The following is a 12,292-nucleotide window of genomic DNA, read 5'->3' on the forward strand; positions in this document are numbered from 1 at the left end:
AAGAGCGCTCCAAGCAATGGCATCTGTGCGTCACTCACAGAGCGACAAACCCCAGCGCAGGGTCTGTGGTCACGAGAGGGAAAGGGAATGGAAAACCAGACAGGGACACCTTATAGCACGCCAGCCCCCCCAGAGATGGGACACTCACACAAGGAGCACGACCCGAGACACTGGGGCCGGCCCCCACCCCCGCCCTCGGCCCAGGTCCCCGCCCGCGGGCAGACACCTACCGATGGCCAGCCGCTCCAGGCGCTTGCCGTGCTCCGGTGGGATGGCGTACCTACGAGAGAAGGGAGGCACGTCAGAGGCGAGGTCACGGGCCACCACGCGTTTGAGGGACCTGGGGCTGCGGCCACGGCCTCGGGGAGACATGCGGGCCGTGCACAGAGCAGAGCTGGGTGCGGTGAGAAGGGTGAAGAGCAGCAGGGAGGGTGCCGGGGGAGGGACCCACACAGAAGTGAGGAGGGGTGGGGCGGGAGGGCTCCTCCACGGCGGTGACGGCACCCGCCCCACGCCGGCACTGGTCAGAGCCACCAAAGCCTCCACGAGGCTCAGAGAGCGGAACACGAGAAAGCAAGCAGGGGGCCTGAGGGGGGAACAGGAAGGTCCCCAGCCTCCCTCTGTCGCCTCCCTGCCTCCCGCTCCCCCAGCCCCGGGACCAGGAGCCGACGGGGAAGGAGCTTCAGGAACGAGACTCCGTTTGTCACCACTTGTAAGTTTTAGCTTCACACGTTCTACGTTTGAAAGATTGCTGAGTCCCCGTCATAAACAAGAAAGACGTGAGATGCAAGTTTGCCAACAGATGAAACGAGAGTGACACCCGCTAATGCTGTGTGCGGAGGCTGGCGAGGGGGGCCCGCCTGGGACCCGTTCCCGGCAGGCAGCGGCCACGGGGGGGGGGGGGGGCCCGGCGGGGGTGCGAGGAGCCCGCCCCAGCTGACACAGCACCCTGGCCACCCCGGCAAGACGAAAAGCTCCGCGTTCAACAGAGGCAGGCAGAACCGGGACGTCGGTCCTTCGCGCCACAAAAGTGCTGAGCACAGGCCGTCTGTCCCGCAGAGGAGGAGGCGGGGAGCACATGAGTCCCCAGGACAGTGGCGACCCCGCCCCCAGGGGTCACGGGGCCACGTCTGGGGACATCCGTGGTTGTCACACTGGGGGGGGGGGGGCTCCTAGCATTGAGCGTGGGGGGGGCCAGGGATCCCACTCAGCGCGCCCAGTGCCCGGGACGCCCTGGGGACAACAGCCCGCCCCGTGTCCACAGTGCCGAGGGGAGAGACGCTGTGTCCGCATGCCTCTCGTTCTAGAACGAGTTGGATGTGGGGGGCGCAGGGCGCGGCACGCCCTCCGCCCACACTCACAGTGGGGGACGCAGGATAGGAACAACACAGGACACAGAAGCCGGCCCGGACTCCGTGGAGGGCTAAGTACACTCCAAGCGAGACATTTATTATTGCTTTTTAACAAAATAAAAGGGGGTGGGGATAGGAGATAACGCCGTCTCTGATCCGACGGACAAAAATAATCAATTTCTGGGCACGGCGCACGGCCCTTGCGGAGACAGCACAGGACCTGCAATTCTGCTGCTGCTGCTGGAGAACTTTCCACGGTCTGGACAAAGATGAGGTGACTCTTTTTTAAACAGCCTCGTATCACGTACATAAAGATGATAAAAGTTAATCCCAATCCAAAGCACCTTTGTGGGATTAACGTCCCCCCCAAACAAGGAAATGAAACATTCCAGTCCTTCTGGGAACTTGCCGGAGGACGGGAGGAACTAATTTATGACTCCAAGGCTGTGATGATTAATGCAATATCCCCAGTCTACAATGCTGCTTTCACTTAATTACCGCCTGTAATTGGGAGTTGTAAAGATAAGATTAATTGAATCTGGTGGATGTTAAAAGTTTAATACATTGGAACGTGGCTCCTCTGTTATCGGAAAGTACAGACCGCAAGACGCTGGGCTGAGCACTGAGAAGCACAGCCCCTGGAGGGATTAGAAAGGACTGGCGGACGGGAAGCCGACAGCCTCGGGGACTTCTGGACTCCAGTGGCCAAGGGAGAGCTGCCCTCCCGCCGCCTGGAACAACGCTCGCCAGCCTCAGCATGCTGAGAAGGCCCGGCGCCAGCGACGCGCGCCCCCTGCGCACCCTCAGGGGCTCGGCAAGACGCAAGCCTCAGATTTTGAGGGGAGACGAGCAGAACTGGGGTGTGGGTGCTTTACGACACACGGCTCTGAGTGAGGGGCGGGTGCGCGTCTGTTAAAACACACTGGGGCCTTCCGACGGCCGGGAGAATCCCGGCACTGTGGGCGGCAGGGTCCCCCGGAGCCCTCTCTCCATGCCAGCGCCCTGGGGAGCCCTCCACGGTGGGGGCCCAGGTGAGCTGGCTACAGACCTGGCCTCCCAACAGCAACGGTCACGTGTCCCCGGAGGGAAGCCCCCAGGCCCCACGGGGCCCCCAGAGCAGAGCCGTGTCACCCTCGTCACGGCCACATGTGGGGGCCTCGCTGCCCCTCGGCCCGGCTCTGGGAGGGAAAGGAGGAGGGAAGAAACACAGCTATCTGGGTTGAGCGTGTTTGTTCGCTAACCCCCGAGGCAGGAGCATCTGTCTGGCCATTAGCGAGCGAGTTCTCGGGGCCATAAAACAGAGTTGGTTTTATTGGTCACCAACATGGGGGCAATTTGTCTCGCTCCCCAGGACCTCCGTCCCCATCACAAGGTCAAACTTCATGGCCAACAGCAATCCACTCTGCCGGCCTGCAAGCCCAGCGGCCAGTCTCTGGACGCGGCAGCCCGTCGCCCGGTGGCAAAGCATTCCTGCACGGTGTCCTCAGACAGACAGCCTCCCCGGGCCCAGTCCAGTCCGGGTGGCCAGCTGTAGGGCCCGGAGGGTGCGAGGCCCAGGGGCACACCTGTCATGGTGGAAGAATCTGGAGAAGCCGGGATCAAACATGGGGGCAGAGCAATCCCCAGAACCCAGTGAGGTGGGAGGGGGCGAGCCGACTGGGGCCCGGCGAGCAGAACCAGACACGGGGAGTGCGGGGGCCAGGGGAGCCCCGGGGAAGGCCGCAGGAGGTACGGCGGCCCACGTGGGGTCGCTCGGGCGCCTCTGGCTGCAGCCCCCGTTTGCCTGGGACGGTCTGGCAGCTGCCGTGGGCCTGTCTGAGGGGGGCGTTGGCCGAGCCTCGGGCCCACAGTGAGTCCTGCACCTGAAGTCGGCCAGGCAGGCGTCTGGAACTTTCTCCACAGTGTCCCACGGGGTGTTTTTATCTCCGTGTTTCCCCAGCCCTCCCCCCTCCACACACTCTCTCTGCTCTGGAACCTTCCCCACAAAGTCCTCCCGGACAACACTAAACCGGAAAGTCACGGAAAAGTCGGTGCTGTCGGAGCGGTATCCCTGGCAACCACCCCAGGTGACCCTGCAGCAGGACTCGACAGGCTCCATAACTCCAGGCTTAATGCCGCGGAATTACCGAGAAGGCCGAATTCAGGCCTCGTTTGCCAGACGCCCTTTTCGGAGAGGCAGCCGTCTGCAAACATCAGGGGCTTCGGTGGGAAAAGAAGACATTTCTAGACTAGGAAAAAGGCACGCGGGAGAGACCAGGGCCCTGGGAACCGGGCCCCCAGGTGAGCAGGGAAGACGCGTGATGTGCAACGGTTGAAAGGCCATTACAGTCCCGCCGTTTCACGGTTCAAACAACCGACCAAACAGAAGGAACACACTTCAGGCACGATGGTGAGGGGCCAGCCCGACGTCCAGAGAGCGAATTTCAGAAGGAAGCGATGCCTGGGTCCGAGGAGGGGCGGGATGGGTCACTCTGGGAAGGCGGGCGTCCCCCAGCCTTCCCGGGGTTTCCTGGTCCTCCGTTTACCCTTTGAGGTGCTTGTGGACAACGCACCCCCGTCAATCACGGCCGCCCCAAAAGGCCAAGCTGAAACCCACAAACCTGCCCACAGGGCTGGGTCCAGGGCGGTGAGCAGTCACATCCAGGACCCACAGCCTGGTGTTGGGGAGGATCTGACCTGTCTACAGGGGGGTCAGGAACACGCGTGCTGGAGAGGGGCAGCGCGTGGCTCAGTGCTCTTGTTCTGACGGTGAGGCCAGAGGACAGGATGTCTTGCCAGCCCCACTGAGGCCAGGCCGGGTCCAAGGCGGGACACCGCACGGCCCCAGACGTCAGGAGGCTTCTGCCGGCACAGGTCACGACAGACTCCGTGGGCCTGATAAAGACACTCCAGGGCTTGTGACACTGGGCAGGTCGGGGGTGCTGGGGCGGGCAGAGGCCTCCGCCTGGCAGCCAGGCAGCTCTCAGGGCCAGACAGAGCTGGGCAATTAAAAGGCGATGTGTCCTCCACGGGCAGGCCCGCCGGCCGGCCCAGGGACAGGCCGCTTCCATTTGACTGACTCACCGGCCCGGGAAAGTCTTCCTGTCCGCCGCGGAGGATGCTATTAATAGTGTCATTTTCTTGGTGTTTTGTTTATTCCCCTGGAATGACTTGATGGATGTGAATAATTATCAGACTATAAAAGCCAGCAAATGTGCTATTTTCTATCGCTCTAAATCATCAAACAAATAAAGTGTGAAACAGCATTTTTGAATATAATTTTCCCCTCTAATGGCTTAGAATTATTATCAAGAACAATGAAAATAAATAAGCAAATGCCTTGTGAGTTAAAAATTAAACGAGCGTGTCACGAAGAGGAACACAGACTGTCTTGGAGAGCGGGGACCTGTTCGGGAGCCATTAGTTACGATGAGGACGAGTAGCAGGGCTCTGGGCCGTGCAGGCCCCTCCGGCCAGAGAGGCGAGCGCCTGCGCCCGCCCGCCAGCCACCCCTCGTCTCCTCAAACGCGCCGGCTGCCCCAGGCCGCAGGGTCTGTTACAGGTGGACAGGGGTCCCTTGCCAGGAGGGCAGCATTTCCATGGTAATGAGGCAACTCCCAGCATGCTCTCCTGCAAGGATAAAAGGCTCACTGGGCCCGAGGCTCTCAAGTCCCCGGCCGCCCTTCCCTCCAGGCCCCTCAGCACCTGCTGGCGGCCCCGTGCTGCCCGCAGCCGTCTGGCTCTGGAGTCAGGACATGCGACGCCGTGATGCTTTCTTTCTTCCCCAAGACTCTGGTGACTCTGCCGGTGACGAGCGCCCAGCCTGACAGCTTCCACTGCGCGAGGCTCCCGGCCATTAGGTGCCGTGACGAGAAAGCTCATCTCCCCACCCTCCTTCCTCGCTGTTGAAGAACGCGTGCCCAGAGCAGGGGTCCAGCCAGGAGCCCTTTGGAAATGTCAGCTCGGCCTGACGCGTGTTGGAGGGTGAGGAAGTTAATTTCACAGTGTGTGCACAAGGCCTGGGGAGACAGGCCCCTGGCCGTTTAACATGCCATAATTATGGAAACAGAAACAAGAAGGCAGGGGCCACTAGAAGTGCTGAGACCGCGTGTCAAGTCGGAGGCCACCTGGCACGAGCAAGCCGTCCACACAAGCCCCGGAGGCCACGGCGGCTCCAAATGCCAGCAGCCCTGCTAGGGCCCCGCGTGCTGGGCGTGTGGAAAGGCCATCGTTACTGCCGTCCTCACACACAAAGGCCCGTCTTGGCCCACAGCCCGCGCCCTCTCTGGCCACGCGTTGGCCGGGCAGTTCCAGTATACCGCCCCGCACTCTGGGCAGGCCGAGCAGAACGACCCGGTCACAGAACGGGCTTCCCCACAAGCCTCCCGGCCGATGGGGCACCGTCTTTGAGCTGGTTAGTGGAGCAGGAGGGCCCAGACAAACACAGTCATGGTGGTCACCCCTCATCTGATGTCCAAGCGCATCAGGTGACTTCTGTGTCTAGTATTTCACGTGTGGCACGTAAGTTATGCCTCGATACAGCTATTAACAATGCCCCAGCCCTGTGGACATGGGAGTGGTGAGTCCCAGTCCCTGCCCCAGTTTCTGGGCTCAGGACCACAGATGCATTTGGCTCTTCAGGGTCTTCTGGGCCCAGAACCAAAGCATCCAACAGGGTAAGATGAGCCCATCTCAGAGGAACCAGAAGCCTACAGATACCACCTCTGGAAAAGGCACCAGGCCCTGACAGCTTTACTGAGAGCCTCACAAAACTTCCACACTAAAGGGCCAGTGCCCACCTACACTTACGGTTACCAAGCAGACAAGAAGTTCAGATGGCACGTAACTCCTCCTATGAATCCAGCATATTTTCGAAAGAAAGAATGAATGGGGAATGCAGTCACCGACACAGGACAAAGACACACAGGAAAATGATAGGCCGGTGTCACATAGCTGCCAAGTCCTAGGTAAAATATTAGAAAATCAGACACAGAAGTGTATTATGAGACTAACCTTTTACCCCAAGGCTTGCAAAAACAACAGCCCAACAAATAAAAATCTACATAAAATTCCAAAGCATTCAGTATTAAAGCTCTTAGCCAGCTAGGATTAAGAGGGACCTCCCCATGGTCACAGTGCACGATGAGGCAGGAGAGGCATTCCGGAAAGGGCAAGTCGTCCATTCCCAAAGCAGACGCCAGCCTATGCCGTAGGTCAAGAAAAAGACGCAAGGACAGTAAACGGAAGGGAAGAGACAAACTCTTTTCTCTGAAACAACACAGTCTTCTCCTTGGGAGAGTGGAGAGCAGCTGGTGAACAACGGAGTGAGGCGGTCCAGCCAGGGAGCAGAATGAACGCTCAGCGTGAGGACAGCCAGCCGTCCTCCGCACCAGAAAGGCACTCGCAGCACGTCGTGAAACCCACCAGGTACACCCTGCCCCTGGTCTGTGGTCCCGAGGCAGGAGCTCCCCCCCGCCACGGAGGAGGTTGAACGCAAACCCGGGTGAGTGCTCACCACTGACGGACTCGCAGAGTCTGACCCAGGGGAGCCGACGCGCATCTCTGCGAAGCTGGCGCTGCGGGGTAACGGGACCGCTCGCAGCCTCCGTCCGGGGCAGGAGAGCCACAAACACCCATCAGGATGCTCCCTCACCCGCGAGCTAGTTCCTCAGTAAACGAGGTAAGAGACCACGCTGTGGTCTGACAGCACCGACTGACTTCGCGACACAAGCGTGGTGGGGTCGCTACGCCGGGTGGGAGCAAGGTGGCCTTATCGTGACGGTTGGAATGTGAAAACAGCATTAATGATAGTCACGCCAGGGGCACCCGGGAGGCTCAGTCAGCTAAGCGTCCGACTTCTGGTTTCGGCTCAGGTCACGATCTCACGGTTCGTGGGATCGAGCCCCACGTCGGGCTCTGTGCCGACAGCGTGGAGCCTGCCTGGATTCTCTCTCTCCCTCTGTCTGTTCCTCCCCTCCCCTGCTCACTCGCTCCCTCTCTCGTGCGCGCGCGCGCGCTCTCTCTCTCTCTCTCTCTCAAAATAAATAAATTAATTAAAAAAAAAATAGTCACGCCAGATGGCAGGGGTCACCCCACACATCAGTCTAGAGAAGTAAAAGACGTTAGAAAAAGCACTAGGCATGGGGCGCCTGGGTGGCTCAGTCGGTTGAGTGTCCGACTTCGGCTCAGGTCATGATCTCACAGTCTGTGGGTTCGAGCCCCACGTCGGGCTCTGTGCTGACAGCTCACAGCCTGAAGCCTGTTTCCAATCCTGTGTCTCCCTCTCTCTCTGCCCCTCCCCCAGTCTCACTTTGTCTCACTCTGTCTCTCAAAAATAAATAAGTATTTTAAAAAATTAAAAAAAAAAAAAAAGCACTCGGCAGACAGACTTGCCCTTAAAACAGGCGGAAGACGTGCAAAGGGCCTTTAGGGACGGATAGCCTGGGGTCCCCGTGCCTGCTAGGATGGGAGGGAGACGCCCTGGTAGTGGCCCAGGCTACCTGGACGGGGACACTGGTTGCAGGGGGCTGACGCAGGGACGGAGGGGCACGAGGACCCTGTCCCGGACACTCAGGACAGAAAGGGTACACGTGCAAGCCCCTGAGCAGCCCCTGAGCGGGGGCTCCGGGCCCGGGGGGGGCTCCCGTGCAGCCCCAGCTGGTCTCCGCTGCAGCAGGGAGCTCAGCCCGGACTGCGCAGCCCCTCCCTGAGCGAGCGGCTGGAACTGTCCCATCTCGACTTCCAAGGAGCCTCGTTCGGCAGCGAGGCAGCCTCCCTCATTTGTCCTGGCGCTGCAGCCCCTTTGTAGGACGAGCACAAACACATGCCGGGGAGATAGGATCAGCAGAGGACCAGGGTGGCTTGTTCCCAGGAAAGAACCTCATTGAGTCACGGTGGGTTTATCTTTAATGGATCGTTTTACGGGACAAAAGGCGATGGAATTCGGTACCTGGTGCGAGCAGTGTCAAGGATTTCAAATAATGACGTTTTTATTGAGACGCACGCAGGAGACAGAGAAAACAGGGCGTCTCCGATGGGATGCCCGCGGCGCCGATGCGGGAGACAAGGGTGTGCTGCAGGCGGGAGGGCTCGCCGAGGCCTCTCCCGGGGCCGTGGGCCCCCAGATGCTCCCAGCCCACCCCGGGGGAGCCAGAGAAGCCGAGACCCCAGCCGGCTCACACACGGCCAGCCCACGTTAACCAGGGAACCGACTTCTGAGGCGAGTGGTGTCGAGCCTGCCGTTAAATGCTGAAGTGGAGGCATCTGATCCCAAGCCCCGGTTCATTTTAGACCCGGGAATTATTTTCGGCGTATGACGGGACTGAAACTGCCAAGGCACGTGCGTGTTTTTGATGTTTTCAAGGGGGTGGGGGCTTCTCAGGTGAGGCTCTGAACGGCAGGCCGGAGAGTGGAGCCCAGAAGGGAGACTGAGGTGCGGGGACGCGGGGCCAACGCGGAGCACCCCCGGCTCCCCCTCGGAGCACCGCTCTGAACGTCTGCTCGTAAAGAGAGCCGAGCCGGAGGTGGTCTCCCGCTGTACCCACACCCACGGCCCCCAAACTCCTCCGGCCGGAGGCGCGTCGGCAGTGGGGAGGCCCCCCAACGCGCTGGTGTTTGCACACGGGCGGTTTGAAGCGAGGGAACAAGGACAGGACGCGGAGGGACGCGGCCGAGGGGAATGAGGCCGATGTCGGCCGCCCCGGCCCCGTACCGGCACGAGAGCCCAGGACACGGCGACAAGCTGGGTTGGACCTGGGAAGGTGGCTGGGAGTCTGGCTCTCTCCACGGGCCGCGAGCAGCTGGGACATCATCAACGCGGGGAGGCTGAGGTCTGTCGAAGTGATTTCCGACGCCCTGGACGTGTGTGCCTTCGTCAAACACACACCCGCAGACGGCGGGGCCCCTGGCGACCGCAGGACGGGCCACAGGGGGCCCTGAGCTCCCCACCTCCTGCTGCCGTGCCGGGAAGGGGGAGCACGCTCCTAGCCGGAGTTTTGAGCAAAGTTGACAAAGACTCTCTCTCTCCTTGTCCGCAGATTTGCAGGAATCTCCCTTTCAGAGGAGCTGAAATCTGCCCACTGCAACCCTGCTGGCATGATAGAAATTTGCCATGGAAACCAGCCCCTGTGTGCAGACCCCGAATCTCTGATGGCTCGTCTAGCTAACAGGCGGGGAAAGCAAATCCTGGCCAGGAAGGCCGTCCCCCCTCCCGCCCCGTGGGGGGAGGGGACCCCGGCCACAGTCACAGGCTCAGTGGGCTCCTGATCCGAACACTGCGGGGTGGGAGGCGCTCAGCAACGACAGTCTGAAGAGAAGAACCGACGGTTTCCTGGAGTGGTGGGCAGAGACGGGACTCACCTGGCACTCGGGCCTGGGAGCCAGAACTCAGGCCGCCTACGGCACAAATCCCGCCTCCCTCAGCACAAGCCGGCCGCTGCTGCTTGCGACTCTGAACAAAAGACTCTGAAGTGAGGGAAGGCCCATCTGCTCCTGCCAGACCAAGCCAGTGGGGACGTGGGACAGGCCAGCGACGTCTGGGCCCTCGAGCGGCCAGAAGACGGGGACACCCAGTGGGGACACCTGCCGGCCCAAAGCCCCCACGTCGCGGCCTGGGCCTGCCCCCCAGCTGATGCATCCTCTGGGCCAGAGGAACCTTGCTGGGATGTGGCTGCCTGGACGAACCCTCTCGCCCGCCTGCCCTCCAGCCCCACGCCCCTGGCCCGGCCGCCCGACCCGCCCGCCCTCCAGCGGGGCCCTCTCCACGGGTTGCCGGGCTGTGTCTCTTCCTACAGGCCTCAGCCCTCGGTCCTGCGGACTTCCTGCCACCACCACGCCTGGCCCTGCTCTGGGGGCGTGGGGCCACGCCATCAGCTCCTGTCCTGACGGGTGGCGTCGATCCCGGGTTCATGCTGGACCCAGAGCGGGCACTCGGTGAGGATGTGAACTGACTCATCTAGCCCTCTCCTTTCCCCGCCGTCCTCCCCCAGACCACCCCCCTCCCCCACCGGACAGGGACCTGAACGATGTTTCTCAGGCTTCCTGGCCGAAAGTGCAGCCACGTGACCAGGCGCCAGCCAGTGAGATGGGAGAAGCCGTGGCATCCTGTGGCCACCCATCGACGTTTCTGGAATACACCCCCCACACCCCCACGCCCCACCCGGACAGCTGCGTGACCTCTGCGGAAGCCACGCGTCAGCCAGCCTGGGTCCCCGCCATCCTGTCTCCGTCTCCCACGGGAACCTGACAGGTTCCGCTTCGGCTCAGGTTGATTCAGTGACAGTGCTGGGGACTACCGTCCGAGTCCTTCCCCTCCCACACCTTCAGGTCCAGGCCACCTTTGCCACCCGGGACACACCCTGTCCCCAAGGCCGAGCGACCGCCCGGCCACCTGCTCCCAGAACCCGCCACCCCTCCCGATTCTCAAGGAGACGCTCTGAGGGGCGAGGGGAGCAGCGGTGAGGAAAGGGGGCTCGACCACAGCCCCTCCATCTGGGAGTTCCGTGGCCCTGAGCTGGAGCCCGGCCGGCCTGGGCCTCACCCGCGAGGAGGGCAGCTCAGGGCTGCAGCAAGACGGGCAGGCTCTCGGAGCGCAGCCTGGCACACGGGAAGCATCGCCCACGGCCACTGCCGTCGGGATGTCTCAGGACGTCCTCGTGTGCAGTCACGGACACCGTGCCCAGGCATCAGGTAACAGCACTAACGCGGCGGGTGCAGCTGGCCAGGGCGGAAACAGCCCCAACGCCCGTTGACAGTGAACCGATGGACGGACAGACAGGTGGAGGCGGAGTCCCACAGCAGATAAAAACGAATAAGCCACCATTCACGTAACGGGGGTGTCTTCCTCACAAACCCCGAGCACAAACACAAGGACAGATAGGTCCATCTGTGTGGAGTTCAAATCCAGCCAACACCCGGCATGCTGCCCGGGGCCACAGACACACGTAGGGAAAGGACCCGTCAGGTCGGGAGGAGGACGGTCCTGAGGGCAGTCATCCGCTCTGGGTGGGAAGGGGGCTGCAAAGGGTGGGGTAGGGGGTGGGCAGTGGGGGGAGGTTACACAGGGGCAGGCCGCACAGTCATTCGGTACACGGCACGTAAATACGCATCTTCGGGTCGCATACACATTTTGCACGCTTTTGTACTGCGTTATATTTCACAACAAATTCTTTATAGCAGACACGGTTCTCAGATGCCCCTAAGTCTTCTGCCCCCTGCTTGCAATTAATTGCCCTTGGTCCTAGTGTGCCAGATTTTTGCTGTTCCAATTAAGGTTCCACATCAGGACACCCTAAAATAGGGAGATTACCTTGGGTGGGCCTGACCTAAGCAGATGAGCCCTCACAAGGGGCAGGGCCCTTCTTCAGGAGAGGCTCCCATGCTAGCCTGAAGATGGGGGCCGCGGGTGGGGGGGGGGGACACATGGCAAGTTCTGAGTGACATCTAGATGCCGACAGCCCAGAGCTAGCAGCCGGCAAGGACTCCAGCCTCTGTGACCTTGAACCGAGGACCCAGCTGGCCCACAGAGCCTACAGAACCGTGAGCAAATCCGTGCAGGCCATGAGCCCACTCGTGCAGCAACAGAAAACCAAAGCCACCTCGCCTTGAGGGAAGGAGGGAAAAGAGAGATGAAAACCCCCCGACAGGAGTGTGCCAGGACGCTCACGTCCGTCCACTGCGTGCACGGGGCACGAGGCTGTTCCGCTCACTCTTCCCTTTTTTCTTTTTTAATTGTTTTTTAACATTTATTTATTTCTTAGAGACAGAGGAAGACAGAGCATGGGCAGGAGAGGATCAGAGAGAGAGGAAGACACAGACTCCCAAGCAGCTCCAGGCTCCGAGCCGTCAGCACAGAGCCTGACGCGGGGCTCGAACTCACTGGCGGCGAGATCACGACCCGAGCTGAAGTCAGACACTTAAATGACTGAGTCACCCAGGCGCCCCCCCATTCCCTTTTCCGATAT

The 12,292-nt window shown here is 61.0% G+C and overlaps 1 protein-coding gene across 6 annotated transcripts in view; it reads right to left on the minus strand.

The window, feature by feature from the left end:
- The window catches only part of UHRF1 (ubiquitin like with PHD and ring finger domains 1), a 174,016-nt gene that overhangs the window by 55,269 nt on the left and 106,455 nt on the right, over positions 1-12,292 (minus strand). For all 6 annotated transcript variants that reach the window (XM_053220051.1, XM_053220052.1, XM_053220053.1 and 3 more), the window contains exon 22: positions 231-280. In XM_053220051.1, coding sequence (XP_053076026.1) covers positions 231-280 — 50 coding nt within the window. The remainder of the gene's footprint in view (positions 1-230; positions 281-12,292) is intronic.

Source organism: Acinonyx jubatus, chromosome A2 (assembly GCF_027475565.1).
Source record: "Acinonyx jubatus isolate Ajub_Pintada_27869175 chromosome A2, VMU_Ajub_asm_v1.0, whole genome shotgun sequence".
Lineage (NCBI taxonomy): Eukaryota > Metazoa > Chordata > Mammalia > Carnivora > Felidae > Acinonyx > Acinonyx jubatus.